Below are 12,042 nucleotides of genomic sequence, written 5' to 3' on the forward strand. Positions count from 1 at the left end.
TATTTCACATCAAAGGCATGCGCTCATTCGCCATCGGTCTCGGTGTTTTCTTAATGCTCCGGCCAAGGAGCCAAATCAAATCCCTGTACGGAGTAATATCACCTTAATGTTACGTTCTGTCATACTGTAGCGGCAAACAGAACAAAAGATCAGGCCAATAATCGGAGTTGTAGCAATTACTGTGCCAGAACTAACTGCTTAAAAGGGAATGTACTATTGCGATCAACCGGATCGTATGGAACACTTAGCTGCCCCCGAGGCACCCGTATAGTGGATTCTGCAAACTTGGCGCAAGCGGTTTGGCAAAACTATATCAATAACGTGCCCGCACCCTCAATCTAGGAATTCGCCTCTATCGCCTTAACAATCGACATAGTATACAAATAGTCAATCAATATGAAACTGACACAACTTAGTCTGACTTTACTTTCCCTTATGCCAACCTATGGTGCGTGTGGCATCATAGTTGGCAACGAAACAGACCTTTCCATTCATGTTCGGTCAGTCGTGGACTTATACCCCTTCGGAGTCGATACGCCAGATTATACTCTCTTTGATATTATCTTCACAGATGATGTTTTCGTCGACTATAGTGCTTCTGGCGCCCAGCCAACGCGTGGGATTCCAGCTTTCGTCGAGAGTCTCTCGGAGTCTCGAACAGCACAGAATTACACCACTATGCATCATTTTGGCAGTCAAAGCGTAAATATCTCAACGACAGTCAACGCTTCAGTGGCCACGTACGTGATTGCTACCTTTTTCGGCCACGGCGCTCGCGAAGGTCAAATATATACGTCATACCAAACCTTTTTGGATGACCTTGTTTTTGATGGCAAGCAATGGAAGATATACCAGCGGAAGTTGCAAGTTTTTGTAAGTCGCCTGTCTCTAAAAGTAAGAGTGAATAAGTTACTAACCAATCATGTACTATACAGGGTCAGGCGGGTAACCCTGATGTTATTTTCGGCTAAAATGGAGTCTTTGATAATATTTACCTATCTAAACTATTAGCATGAGTAATATATATCTGATATCACTAGTTATATTCGTAGATCTCTATAGTCTGCTCCTAGGTGTAGTGCTTCTAGTGGAGAAAATGCCCGAGAGACGGGTCGATTTCCGCTGCCGCTTCATCATCCCCAAATGTCCATCAAATTATAGCCACCCTTTCTGCGACCTCAATCGATTGATGTGATCTCTACTTTTCTCGAGTATCAGCTACTCCAGCTATATTTCTCTAGTGTCTACTGCTTATATCTATATTTCTTTCGTACCTGTTGTTGTGTCTACCTATGCTGTTTTAGTATTTGTTAATTTCCACTAAATTCAAATTTCAGAACGGGTTCGGCGACAGCCACCTTGGGATGCTAAACAGCCACTCCGTGTGTAAAAGAGTTGGTGTATCTTCAATCCATTGAGCATTTGGTGAAGATTTACAGGGGTCTAGAGGACTTTTAGGCCTATTTCGGTCAAGCCTACCAATAAAGTATTGACCAATCAACGTACGCGATAAGATGCGACAACCCCACATTTTATTTTTTCTGCCCGCCCAATACTTCGCAATCAGTTTCAAGGCCGCCAAAAGTGCAGAATCATACAAACACAGAATCACGAGAGCTGCCGGCTCTTCAAAAGTCAACAAGATGGGGCTGCTTGCTGAGTCAAAGTCGTGAGTCTTTGAAAGAGCAATTCGTCGCTCAGGCAAAGCACTAACCTCAATGCAGGCGCAAGAGAATCCAGAACGATCCCAACAACACAAGATGGACTCGCGACACCACCACCTTTGGTCAGAAGATGCTGAGATCGCAAGGCTGGGAGCCTGGCCAGTTCCTAGGCGCCAAGAACGCGGCGCACTCTGAGTACCACACCGCTGCGAATGCGTCGTATATCCGAGTATCTCTCAAAGACGACATGAAGGGTCTCGGATACAGCAAGTCGAAGGAGGACGAAGTGACCGGTCTCGACGTCTTCTCAGACCTGCTGAGTCGCCTCAATGGAAAATCCGAGGCTGAAGTGGAAGAAAAGAGGCAAGCCAGATTGGAGGTGAAGATGCACCAGTACGTGGAGCAGAAATGGGGACCTATGAGGTTCGTGCGAGGTGGCTTGTTGGTTGGCGACAACATGCAAGAGGAGGATGACAGCTCAGACGAATCAGAAAGTTCTATAGCGGCAGACGAGAAGATACCCGCGGCTACCAAGGAGTCGGAGAAGGAGAAGTCCAAGAAGAGAAAGGCTGCGTCACTAAAAGATGACGACGAATTGTCTGCGGATGATGAAGACGATGAGAAGAAGAAGAAGAAGAAGAAGCAGCGAAAGGAAGAGCGAAGGGCTAGAAAGCTCGCGAAATCTGATTCAAACCAATCCAGCGATTCAGAAAAGTCCAAGAAGAAGAAGGAGAAAAAGGAGAAAAAGGAGAAGAAAGAAAAGAAGAGGTCGAAGAAGGACAAGGCTCTGACTGAAGAGGATGGCGACGAAGATGCCATGGAGTTGGATGATGCGCTGAATAACGCATCATCAGCTTCAAACAGCGGCCCCGAAAATTCAAAGAGCTCTAAGAAGGACAAAAAGGACAAAAAGGAGAAGAAAGAGAAGAAGGACAAGAAGGACAAGAAGGACAAGGACAAGAAGAAACGAAAGAAGAGCGACACATCCGATACGGAGATGCCTGATGCCTCGTCTGCCGTAGCATCACGTTCAGGAACAGCTACTCCAATTACCACGGGCACATCAACACCCAGAGGCGGCTTTGTCACTCCTCGGTCCCGCTTTATTGCCCAAAAGAGGGCTGCATTCATGGATGCTCAGGCGTTGAATCAGGTATTTACATCTGCTCTAGTTTTAGAAAACAGCCCACTAATCGACATGGTAGATTTTCATGGTGAAAGCGTAATACACAAAAGTTCAAGCGCGGCGTTGATTTTATGATGGGTCTTGCTACTTATTCTCGTCTGCTCAAGGAGGCTCAAATAGGAATTCTATACAGGGTTTAGACTATAGAAGCTTCTGATCATTTTTGCGAAAAGAGCATTACTGGCGTTGTACAAGCAGACAATGGGCCATTGGTTTGAAATTTTGTAGTACCTTTTGATGTTATTTGCTGAAATAAAAAAGCATGAGATTTCAACCGGCATGTGAGACGTGAGTTGACCAAGATATGGCGCAAAATGGCTCCTGTGATAACATATTCAATCAATGCTCAAGGAATTACAATTGCACTTGATTGGGCTCCTTTCTTACTTCATTTTTCTACTTTTTCTCTCAAAATGATGCTGCAAGCACTGTATCAACTACGGAGTACTGCTGTCTATAAAGAGAACCAGAGCAGGTGGGCTAAATCTGCGCTAAGCCAAATTCGCCCACCGCCTACCCTTCCAAGCCACAGAAAACCAATCAACCGGCAGAAAACAATAATTTTCCTCGCCCATCCAAACCACCAAAATCTTGCGACGAACAACGAAATATACCCCAATATTCCCCTCCCCGAGCATACCAACACCAAAACCATACACCAATTTCTACAATCACAAAAAGATACCGGAGAAGAACACAAAGAGCCACCACAATGTCGGGCTCTTCGCCTGAATACCTCCGGTTCACCGGCCACCGGTCCTTCACCCGCCGCCTCACCATCGCAACCCTCACCGGCCGTCCCATCCACATCTCCAAGATCCGAAGCTCCTCACCCACGAACCCGGGCCTCGCCCCGCACGAGGTCTCTTTCCTGCGCCTCCTCGAGGCCATCACCAACGGCTCCTCCATGCAGATCTCGTACTCGGGAACAACCATCACATACCACCCGGGCCTCATCACGGGCACCATTGCCGGGCTCGGCGCCGCCGACGGAGACGTAATCGAGCACAGCATCCCCGTCACCTGCACCAGGGGCATCTCCTACTTCCTGCTGCCGCTCTGCCTCCTCGCGCCCTTCTCCAAAGCGCACATGAACGTGCGCTTCTCCGGCCCCGGCGTCATCACCTCCTCCACCGAAACGGGCGACGTCTCCGTCGACACTTTCCGCACCGCCATCCTCCCCCTCTTCGGCCTCTTTGGCATCCCGCCGGCTCGTATCGAACTGCGCGTCCTGCAGCGCTCCTGCGCGGGGCCTGGAGGTAAAGGTGGTGGCGGCATCGTCGAGCTGCGCTTCGCCAGCCAAGTCCGTCTGCCAAAGACGCTGCATCTGCATCGCAGCCCCGGCCGAGTCAAGAGGATACGAGGTGTGGCGTACTGCACCGGTGTCTCAGCTTCCAACAATGCACGCATGATACATTCCGCCCGCGAGATTCTGAACCCTTTCGTCACGGATATTCACATCGCAGCGCAATACGACCAAGCGCCGCTGGTACCTACGGGAGACAAGGCAGGCAGCAAGAGAAGACTAGGTATAGGCTACGGTCTGAGTCTCGTAGCGGAGTCAAACTCTGTTGGAGTGCTGTACTCGGCAGATGTCGTCGTGCTGCCTTCGGGTGGAGAGGTCCCTGAAGATATTGGAAAGAGATGCGCCTATCAGCTGCTGGAAACAATTGCAAAGGGAGGCTGCGTAACTCCTGTTTCAGCAGGTTCTGTGCTGACTCTGATGGCCATGGGCTCTGAAGATGTCGGCCGATTGAGGATTGGCAGAGATATCCTAGCCTCGGAGGAAATAATTGAGCTCGCACGAGACTTGAAGACATTCGGCGCAAGTAGCTGGGGCCTACGAGACGTCGATGATGACGACAGCGGCGATATAATCATCTCCGTCAAGGGTACTGGCGTCGGTAATGTAGGAAGAAAAGTTGCCTAGACTAGATTAACTAATTTCACGGGGGAGGGTTTCCCCTGGTGCCCCTTTGGCGAAATCACAGCGGTATATAAAAATTGGTCTGCAAGGCTTGCTTTTTGGGATTAATTGGTTTGTCGTTTCATGTATGGATACTAGTATATATCAATACATATATATTCTAGCCGGTCGGACGAGCCAACGAAGTCTGTAGAGTCGCCCCTCGGCGTCGGCCCTGCATACTCGCCACGGTTGCTCGATAGCCAATCGACTGCAGAGACAACGCCGTTGAACCTCCAGTGTTCATTGCAGCGTTCCTCAGTGTGTGAATGATGTGATATTCGTTAAGAACAGCGTTGCCGGAGCTCATAATGTCGGATAAATGCGTCCTTGGTGGCTCGTCAGAGCCATCTCCACCCGCAGCTCCAGGTTGCTCGCTCCGGTCTTCAGATCCCTCGCCATCCCCCGGTCTGTCCAGCTGCTGCAGCTCGATTTCATCCGTCTCATTGATCATCATTCCCGGCACGTGTCGAGAAACCCCGCGTTCCTCCGCGTCCAAGTCTTCTGCAGAACGACCAGCGACAGGCTCCAGAAAGATCTCAGAGAGAAGCGGGCGGAATGTCTTGAGAGCAACACGCAGGCTCTCCCGATGATTGTGTATTGTAAGCATCAGACACTGAAGGAAAAGGATAAGCACGTCTGCCATTAAATAATACAGTCTATAAGTGGCCGGCATTTGGCCGATAAAATCGATAACCATCCCCCCATGCTGGTATCCTCGGTGGTAATCGGGGCCGGTAGGAAGCGAACCAAAAAGATGCAATGCCATGCACAGCAGGTTGGGCACTAGTATCAAGAGGACGTGGAGTTGGGTAGCCGGCATCAAAAGTGCGAATGATTCGTCTTTTGGGGAGAGATACATGTATTGGGGCGCGGCTCGTAAGAAAAATCGAAACATGGAACACCTATATGAGGGAGCATGTTAGCTTATCGTTACTCAAAGAATCCTGACATGGAGAGAAAAAAGGGGGTCTATCCGCCTAAACGCACTCCATATAGTACAAAGAGCTCAGCTCAGCAAATAAGACGAGGTCGAGAGTCTTAAGCAAATGGGTAAGAAAGGCCAGCTTCTTGGCCAGCCCCGGATTTTGCTTCCTCTTGCTCCTCCGGCTCCCCCTCCTCCTGCGCTGTCGCCCGCTGCTGGACCTCGAGCGCTGCCGCGACTGGGGGCGATCACGAGCGTCCGCATCTGCCTCTGCGTCATCGGCATCGGCATTTGCACCGACGCCAGGTGGTGAGAGCCGGTCGGGAATCCGCGCGGAGGAGCTAGACGCGGCATCATGGTTCATAGTCGCCTGTCACCGTCCGGCTCGGCAGAGGGGTATGCTCTGCATTGAAGCAGGCCCAGGACGACTCGAGCTCGGAGAATCTGCACTGGGTGGGTATTGTTTCGCGGTTGGATACTCGGGGGAATAGCTTGGAGGATATCAAGATCAAGATCAAGCCATTGAGCAGCTCGATGGTGGAGTCTCGGTCTGGCATTCGTTACCTCTGCTTGGTTCCTGGTGGCTTAGCTGACCACTGTCAGGATCAACACTAAATCCGACCGACAGCTTTCGCGGGCCTCTCGGTACGTACTCCGTTGCCGACGTGGGTCTTTCCCCCGCAATACAGGGTCTTGTCGTGCCCCACGCAGCTCCACACCAAGCCGGTACATGAATCAACGCCAATGAAAGCATACATGGGCCTTGTACATGGACGTTGCCCGGTGTCTTTGACATACGTCACGGAACGATGGATGACGCTATGGCATCAAACGCCACTGGAAGGGAAAGTCGACAGGGCAGGGAAAGTGAGATGGTTGAGGCGAGGTCGAGATGATGGGCATCGCGGCGATTGATGCAGGTGCCTTGAACCATCACACCCTCGACACCCTGGTGCCAAGCAGGTTGGGAGACACCAATATGGCCAGTGAAGATTGTCAGCTCATAAAAGAACATATTAGGTAGCAATAGTAGTAAATACTAGAGAAATGTAGCCATAGTAGCAGATAACTAAAAGAAAGTAGTGATAGTATAGCTCCATCTTGAAGGATTCAGCGTTCTCAAACGTAGCAGTAGCATCCCAAACTGTCCGCTTACACATTGTACATGCATACCCTCTATTACAGTTCGAGCATAACGCACAAATGCTACAGAACATGCGAGGTCTCGTGCGCATTTGTAAACAATATCGAACCATTTGCCATGGCTTATCCAATCCAAGCCGCCTGGTTTAGGTATCGATCACCCCTCTTCTTGTCTCTCCCACTCCGGCCGCCTGGCAATTTAATTCCGGATACAACTTGGTTGGCTGCTGATACCATGTTAGCGCCGATCGAGCCTCTAGCCGCAAGCCAGCCAAACGGCATGTCAATCGAGACCTTGACGGTGTGCGAATGGTGTGGCGAGCCGATATGGTCATTGGCCGGCGTCATTGGATGGTCAGAAAGCTTGTCCTGGCTCGCTCTCTTCTCTCACGGAAGCTACATAAGGAAGCTTCCCCTCCTTCCCCCCCTCTCTTCTGTTCCAAGTTGATACCCAAACCCATTGCATCCTAATCAATCTTCATCTTATTCAAAGCAACAGAATCCTTCAATCTTGACAATTGAAATCCTCATCCTCAGCCAATATGAACAATCCCGAGCAGAACCCAACCCCTCCGGCAAACCAGGGCACCCGCCGTCGAGTACGTCTCATACATACCCTTGGCCCGAACCCCCACCGAACCCGCGTACTGATGATTTTTGTCCAGAGCTCCGGCTTCATGCCTGCATTTGAGGGCCTCTCTCAACACCACCGAAACGCCAGCAATACTGCCCGGCGTCAGAGTATGACCGACCAACAATCCAAACCAGGCATCTTTGGCCAATTTTTCCACAAGTTAGTTCATTCAAGCCGTCTAATTTAGTCTATGTGCCTATCTGACCATTTATTACCATTAGTACGTTCGGAAGAAATGCCAAATAAATTGTAACACCTGTATATATGATGGCGTCCTGGAACATGAGAGCTGTTATTGCGGCCCGTGTTATATCTATCTCTCTATCCTAGGTTACCGTGCGCATCGGATAAAGAAAGCCTGTGGAGTTGGAATGGGAAACAGATTGAGCTCAGTGTAAACATAATACATGATTAGTATCGTACAAGCGACCCTGCGCTATGCTGTCAGCTTGTGACGCCCTCCAATGCTTGAGAACTGTTGGACTCCATAAAAGAGGTTCAGACGTTGCAGAGAATTAAAATAAGAGGCGACAACCCATTCAGCACCCCAAGTTAGCTATCCAGAAGCCCGGCGATCACGTAGAGTTCAAGTGACGAGATAGGATGCGAAGGAAGCCTTTAATTACTACTACAGATACTTGGCAGCACACTTGGGGTAATATGGAACAACGACTCTCCCAAATCACCTCTACAATAACTGTGTACACGCTTAAGATACAAAAGAAGACTCTTAACGGGCCGTTATCTTGTAAAAAGCAGCGAGAGTGACGTACTTTATCCACAGTTGTTCCAAGAGATAAATTGAGGACGCCTCTCTGTAAATTGTTCACAGGCTGTTTTACAACAGATAGATCTGGATGCGATAATAATGAACTTGTAGCCACAAGTCCATAAATGGACCACACTAGAAGTAAAATAATGACAATACAAACAAAAGAATCATTGAATCCATAAAACATACGTAATTGCAGGCTCAAAGACGCCGATGATCTGTGGGTAGGTACCTGTACTTGGGTACTTCTGGAGCACCAAGCGGGCGCTTATCGATAACGCCATGGTGGGGAGCAAATCCGCTAATGGTACGGCAATCGCAACAATCTTGATCATCGAAAAAAAAAAAAGTTCCGGATGCTCAAGTGAGCGAGTGCTGGAAGCACTACGCTTTATTTGTTTTACAAAAAAATGTCATGCCGGCCGATATTGCGCGACCTCAGGTGTCGAAACGACATCGTCTGCCGCTCATGTTTGGCTGGTCGCGCAAAGCAGCCTCCACAGGCATGGTGGCCGGCTTCATACAGCACCCAAGCCTCTCAAACCGCGAGCAAAGCAAGGCTACGAACTCGATCACGGCCCAATGAGGACATCACGCGCCAGCCTACGAGAGAGGAGATGGCTCGCTACTTGGAGGGCCTCAAAAACCTGCGAACCCCCGACAAGGCAAAGACCAATGCGGAAGACTTTTCCGTCAGATTCTTCGAGCAGGGCGACCAAAATCGAAAAGAGCTGTCCAACGAACAAGCCTTCGAGGAGTCTTTAAGTGGTATCGGCGCCTCTGAATTGCGAGACGATCTCGTCAACCTCAGGGCAAAATTCGGCAATCAAGACGATGGAGATGCCTTTAGGGACGTTCTGAAGGTTATGGGCGAAGACTGGGGCAAGATTAACTCTGCAGAAGATGTCGAGAAGGTTATAGCAAAGATGGAAGATTACGCACGGTCGATCGATGCCGAAATAGAACAAGCGAGCACTGATCTACCGAGAGGAGTGCTAGAACAGCTCATCGGGGACGTACCTGAATTATCGTTGGAAGATGTCGATTCTTCCGGCAATCCTCGAGACTCGATACCACAAGTCCGCATAAACCTCGATGAGACAAAGCCAAACCGAAGGCGAAAACTCAACACATTCAACTCCGTTGTATCACGCTTCATCCTAGCGGAAAAGGAATCAGGGCTGAAGCAAAAAGCAGTGCAATCCCTATACAAGTCGTATCACGCGACGAGACCGGCGTTAGCCCAGAACTGGAACGATGTTCCACCCGCTTTGTGGGAGGTCCTCTGGAGAGCATTCTCGAGTGAAAAAGATAGCCCCAGCAGCATATCACGGATAGCCCGGCTTGCTAGAGACATGAGCGATGCCAAGGCTACCCTTCATCCTGCTCAACAGGTCCTAGCCATTGAAGCCATCTTTGTCGACGGATGGGAGTCCAAGGCCGTTGAAAATTGGAAACGATGTATCAGCACACTGGGAGCCGAAGATTCAGAGACATTCCAAGACTTTTGGGAGCTTGGCGCCAGGATGTACTGCCGTGTAGGCGATCTGGCGCAAGCCGAACGAGCGATAAAGAAGCTCCTTGGCCGCAACATGAGCCCGCGTATCTTGATTCCTCTTATCCGAACATGCTGCGAACAGGGAACGGAGGAAGGTCGACAGAAGGCGTGGGCTACCTATCGCCAAATGAGGGAGCTCCTTGGGAAAGAAATGACACTTACAGACTACGACCAGGTGATTTCCTATTTCCTGACTGCCCATCAAGTTGAGAATGCCCTGTACGCCTTCGTGGACATGATGAGCGACGGCCGGATTGATATGACGAGGCAAAGACACCTGCCTTCCGTTATTGCAAACAAATTCTTCCTGGGCAAGTGGCTGAAGCGACTCATCGGCGCTGGAGACTTGGATGGAGCTTTCAGCGTAATGGAGTTTATGCGAGCAAGGGGAGTTGAGGCTTCGCCGATTCAATTGAACGGTCTCATTGGGGCATGGCAACGGTCTGGGGGTGCTGAGGATCTTGAAAAGGCTGATAAACTTGGCTGGGGCATGATTGAGTCCAGACTAAAGTTTGTCGCCGACAGAAAGTCCGGCAGTAGGCTCTCCAGTAGCTATAACATGCCATTACCAAAGGATACCCCAGCGGAGTTACCGCGGGCTACTATCGAAACATTCTCTCTTCTAGCCGAGAATTACCGCCAACGAAATCTTCATGGACGCTTAGAGGGTTTGTGGGATGCTTTCCGCACAGCAGAGATAAGCCCTGACGCCTTTATGATGAATCAACTTGTCGAGTCGCTCATCCATGAGGGCAAGACTCAAGAAGCACTGGCCTTATATCACTCTCTAATAGAGAGCAGCAAGGTAGTGCCTGACCCATACACATTCAGCGCACTCTGGAAGACACTGGGAGCGAATCGATATCACATCAGGGATCCTGAAACCCGAACCAAGGAAATCGAGGCCACACGAGCCATGTTTAAAGAAACCGTCAAGCACAGAGACGTATTTCAACCCGATGGAATTGACGGGCAACTCGCTCGCAAAATCCTTCACACATTCCGCCGCCTCCAAGACAACGCCGGCTTCCTCGTCGCCATCACCGCGTTCAAAGAAACGTTCAAGTTCCTCCCTCCCGAGACGCTCGTCATGGAAATGGTCCTCGGCACCACCAAGCTCACCTGGGACACGCCCTCCCAGCGCAGCAAGCTCATGGTGGCCAAGCGGGAGATTGACCGGGAGCTGCTCGCGTGGGCGGACTTTAACACGGCGAACCTCGAGGGCGATACGAAGCGCGGCGCGGCGCTGTATGCGTACCTGCAGAAGAAGTTCTGGCCGGCGGAGGGCAGGGAGGAGGATAAGAGGAAGATATTTGTTGAGGTGGCGAGGCAGATGGGGGTGTATGAGCTGTTGGGCCCGAAGAAGGGTGCTGGTGGGAGGTGAAAATGTATAGACTGTATCACTGTATATTAGAGATATGAGGAACGAAACTTGGATGGATCATCTCCAATGACGAGGGTTTTGGGATAGATGGGACTCACGCAGACAGACTGTATCATAGTAGGACATAGCACATGCAGGCATCCCTTACGCATTGTAAATTAAGAAAAGTACACTCTAGACTTTTTGCTTCTTATTTCACGACTATACGCCTATGCCCATCCTGCTCCTGGGATACCACATTTAGTGTAACCTGTTGGAGAAAGATAACTTTAGAGTAGAGGCATACCTGGACAAGAAGGCAGCTCGAGCATTCCCACCCCCACGACCCCGACTTGTCACAGTCATACTATACATCGCTCACATGATGAAATGGGTAGAATGGATGGGGTTAATGGAATACCCCCACCCGTTCCGGTTCTGCCAACGAGCTTTGGAAACGGACATCGCCGCAGGACTTGCAGCACACCTGGATTTGGTTGACGATGAGAAGCTATACGAAATGAGAAGGGGTATTGAGTCGACAGTACCCAACATCAAGACGACTGACAGATTGGAGATATTCCCCTGGATGATCCCAGGCTCAAAGTTGCCTACCCCATCAGGCCCCATGGTTCCCCCTACCCCCTCATGGGGTGGCCATGGCACTGGCAGGCATTACCCACATCCAATCCATACTACGGCTTGGAGAACTACAAACCAGGGGGGCGACTATGGGGAATGTTATCCAGCATCCCAAATTCGTTATCCAACCCCCTAGTGACCTCGTGGAATTCAAGTATTAGAATAGGATGTAAAAAGAATATAAATAAA

The 12,042-nt window shown here is 50.0% G+C and overlaps 7 protein-coding genes across 7 annotated transcripts; 6 read left to right on the forward strand and 1 right to left on the reverse strand.

Annotated features, from left to right (window-relative positions):
* Positions 1-435: 435 nt before the first annotated feature.
* On the forward strand, positions 436-971 carry M431DRAFT_6465 (hypothetical protein; the record flags this gene model as incomplete). Its single annotated transcript, XM_024921667.1, has 2 exons — positions 436-873; positions 936-971. 2 exons carry the CDS (start codon positions 436-438, stop codon positions 969-971), a joined length of 474 nt encoding a protein of 157 aa, XP_024773920.1.
* A 616-nt stretch (positions 972-1,587) lies between these two features.
* On the forward strand, positions 1,588-3,143 carry M431DRAFT_118137 (hypothetical protein). The gene is made up of 3 exons (XM_024912022.1): positions 1,588-1,669; positions 1,725-2,817; positions 2,870-3,143. The coding sequence occupies exons 1-3, from the start codon at positions 1,644-1,646 to the stop codon at positions 2,888-2,890; spliced, it is 1,140 nt and encodes a 379-aa protein (XP_024773921.1). The 5' UTR covers positions 1,588-1,643; the 3' UTR covers positions 2,891-3,143.
* A 419-nt stretch (positions 3,144-3,562) lies between these two features.
* Positions 3,563-4,780, forward strand: M431DRAFT_88083 (hypothetical protein; the record flags this gene model as incomplete). Its single annotated transcript, XM_024923866.1, has 1 exon — positions 3,563-4,780. One exon carries the CDS (start codon positions 3,563-3,565, stop codon positions 4,778-4,780), a length of 1,218 nt encoding a protein of 405 aa, XP_024773922.1.
* A 157-nt stretch (positions 4,781-4,937) lies between these two features.
* On the reverse strand, positions 4,938-6,105 carry M431DRAFT_87292 (hypothetical protein; the record flags this gene model as incomplete). Its single annotated transcript, XM_024923784.1, has 2 exons — positions 4,938-5,721; positions 5,807-6,105. 2 exons carry the CDS (start codon positions 6,103-6,105, stop codon positions 4,938-4,940), a joined length of 1,083 nt encoding a protein of 360 aa, XP_024773923.1.
* Positions 6,106-7,221: 1,116 nt separating this feature from the next.
* Positions 7,222-8,058, forward strand: M431DRAFT_509251 (hypothetical protein). The gene is made up of 3 exons (XM_024919252.1): positions 7,222-7,483; positions 7,550-7,677; positions 7,740-8,058. The coding sequence occupies exons 1-3, from the start codon at positions 7,427-7,429 to the stop codon at positions 7,762-7,764; spliced, it is 210 nt and encodes a 69-aa protein (XP_024773924.1). The 5' UTR covers positions 7,222-7,426; the 3' UTR covers positions 7,765-8,058.
* Positions 8,059-8,643: 585 nt separating this feature from the next.
* Positions 8,644-11,410, forward strand: M431DRAFT_509252 (hypothetical protein). The gene has a single exon (XM_024919253.1). The coding sequence runs from the start codon at positions 8,701-8,703 to the stop codon at positions 11,230-11,232; it is 2,532 nt and encodes an 843-aa protein (XP_024773925.1). The 5' UTR covers positions 8,644-8,700; the 3' UTR covers positions 11,233-11,410.
* Positions 11,411-11,596: 186 nt separating this feature from the next.
* Positions 11,597-11,989, forward strand: M431DRAFT_483051 (hypothetical protein; the record flags this gene model as incomplete). Its single annotated transcript, XM_024916091.1, has 1 exon — positions 11,597-11,989. The coding sequence occupies one exon, from the start codon at positions 11,597-11,599 to the stop codon at positions 11,987-11,989; it is 393 nt and encodes a 130-aa protein (XP_024773926.1).
* Positions 11,990-12,042: the final 53 nt, after the last annotated feature.

This window comes from Trichoderma harzianum (assembly GCF_003025095.1).
Source record: "Trichoderma harzianum CBS 226.95 unplaced genomic scaffold M431scaffold_7, whole genome shotgun sequence".
NCBI lineage: Eukaryota > Fungi > Ascomycota > Sordariomycetes > Hypocreales > Hypocreaceae > Trichoderma > Trichoderma harzianum.

Coding starts and splice junctions, on each gene's coding strand:
- M431DRAFT_118137 (XM_024912022.1), top strand. CDS start 1,644: ATGGGGCTGCTTGCTGAGTCAAAGTC. Junction 1,670..1,724: donor CTGCTTGCTGAGTCAAAGTC/GTGAGTCTTTGA, acceptor ACCTCAATGCAG/GCGCAAGAGAATCCAGAACG. Junction 2,818..2,869: donor ATGCTCAGGCGTTGAATCAG/GTATTTACATCT, acceptor TCGACATGGTAG/ATTTTCATGGTGAAAGCGTA.
- M431DRAFT_509251 (XM_024919252.1), top strand. CDS start 7,427: ATGAACAATCCCGAGCAGAACCCAACCCCTCCGGCAAACCAGGGCACC. Junction 7,484..7,549: donor ACCAGGGCACCCGCCGTCGA/GTACGTCTCATA, acceptor ATTTTTGTCCAG/AGCTCCGGCTTCATGCCTGC. Junction 7,678..7,739: donor TTTGGCCAATTTTTCCACAA/GTTAGTTCATTC, acceptor TATTACCATTAG/TACGTTCGGAAGAAATGCCA.
- M431DRAFT_509252 (XM_024919253.1), top strand. CDS start 8,701: ATGTCATGCCGGCCGATATTGCGCGACCTCAGGTGTCGAAACGACATC.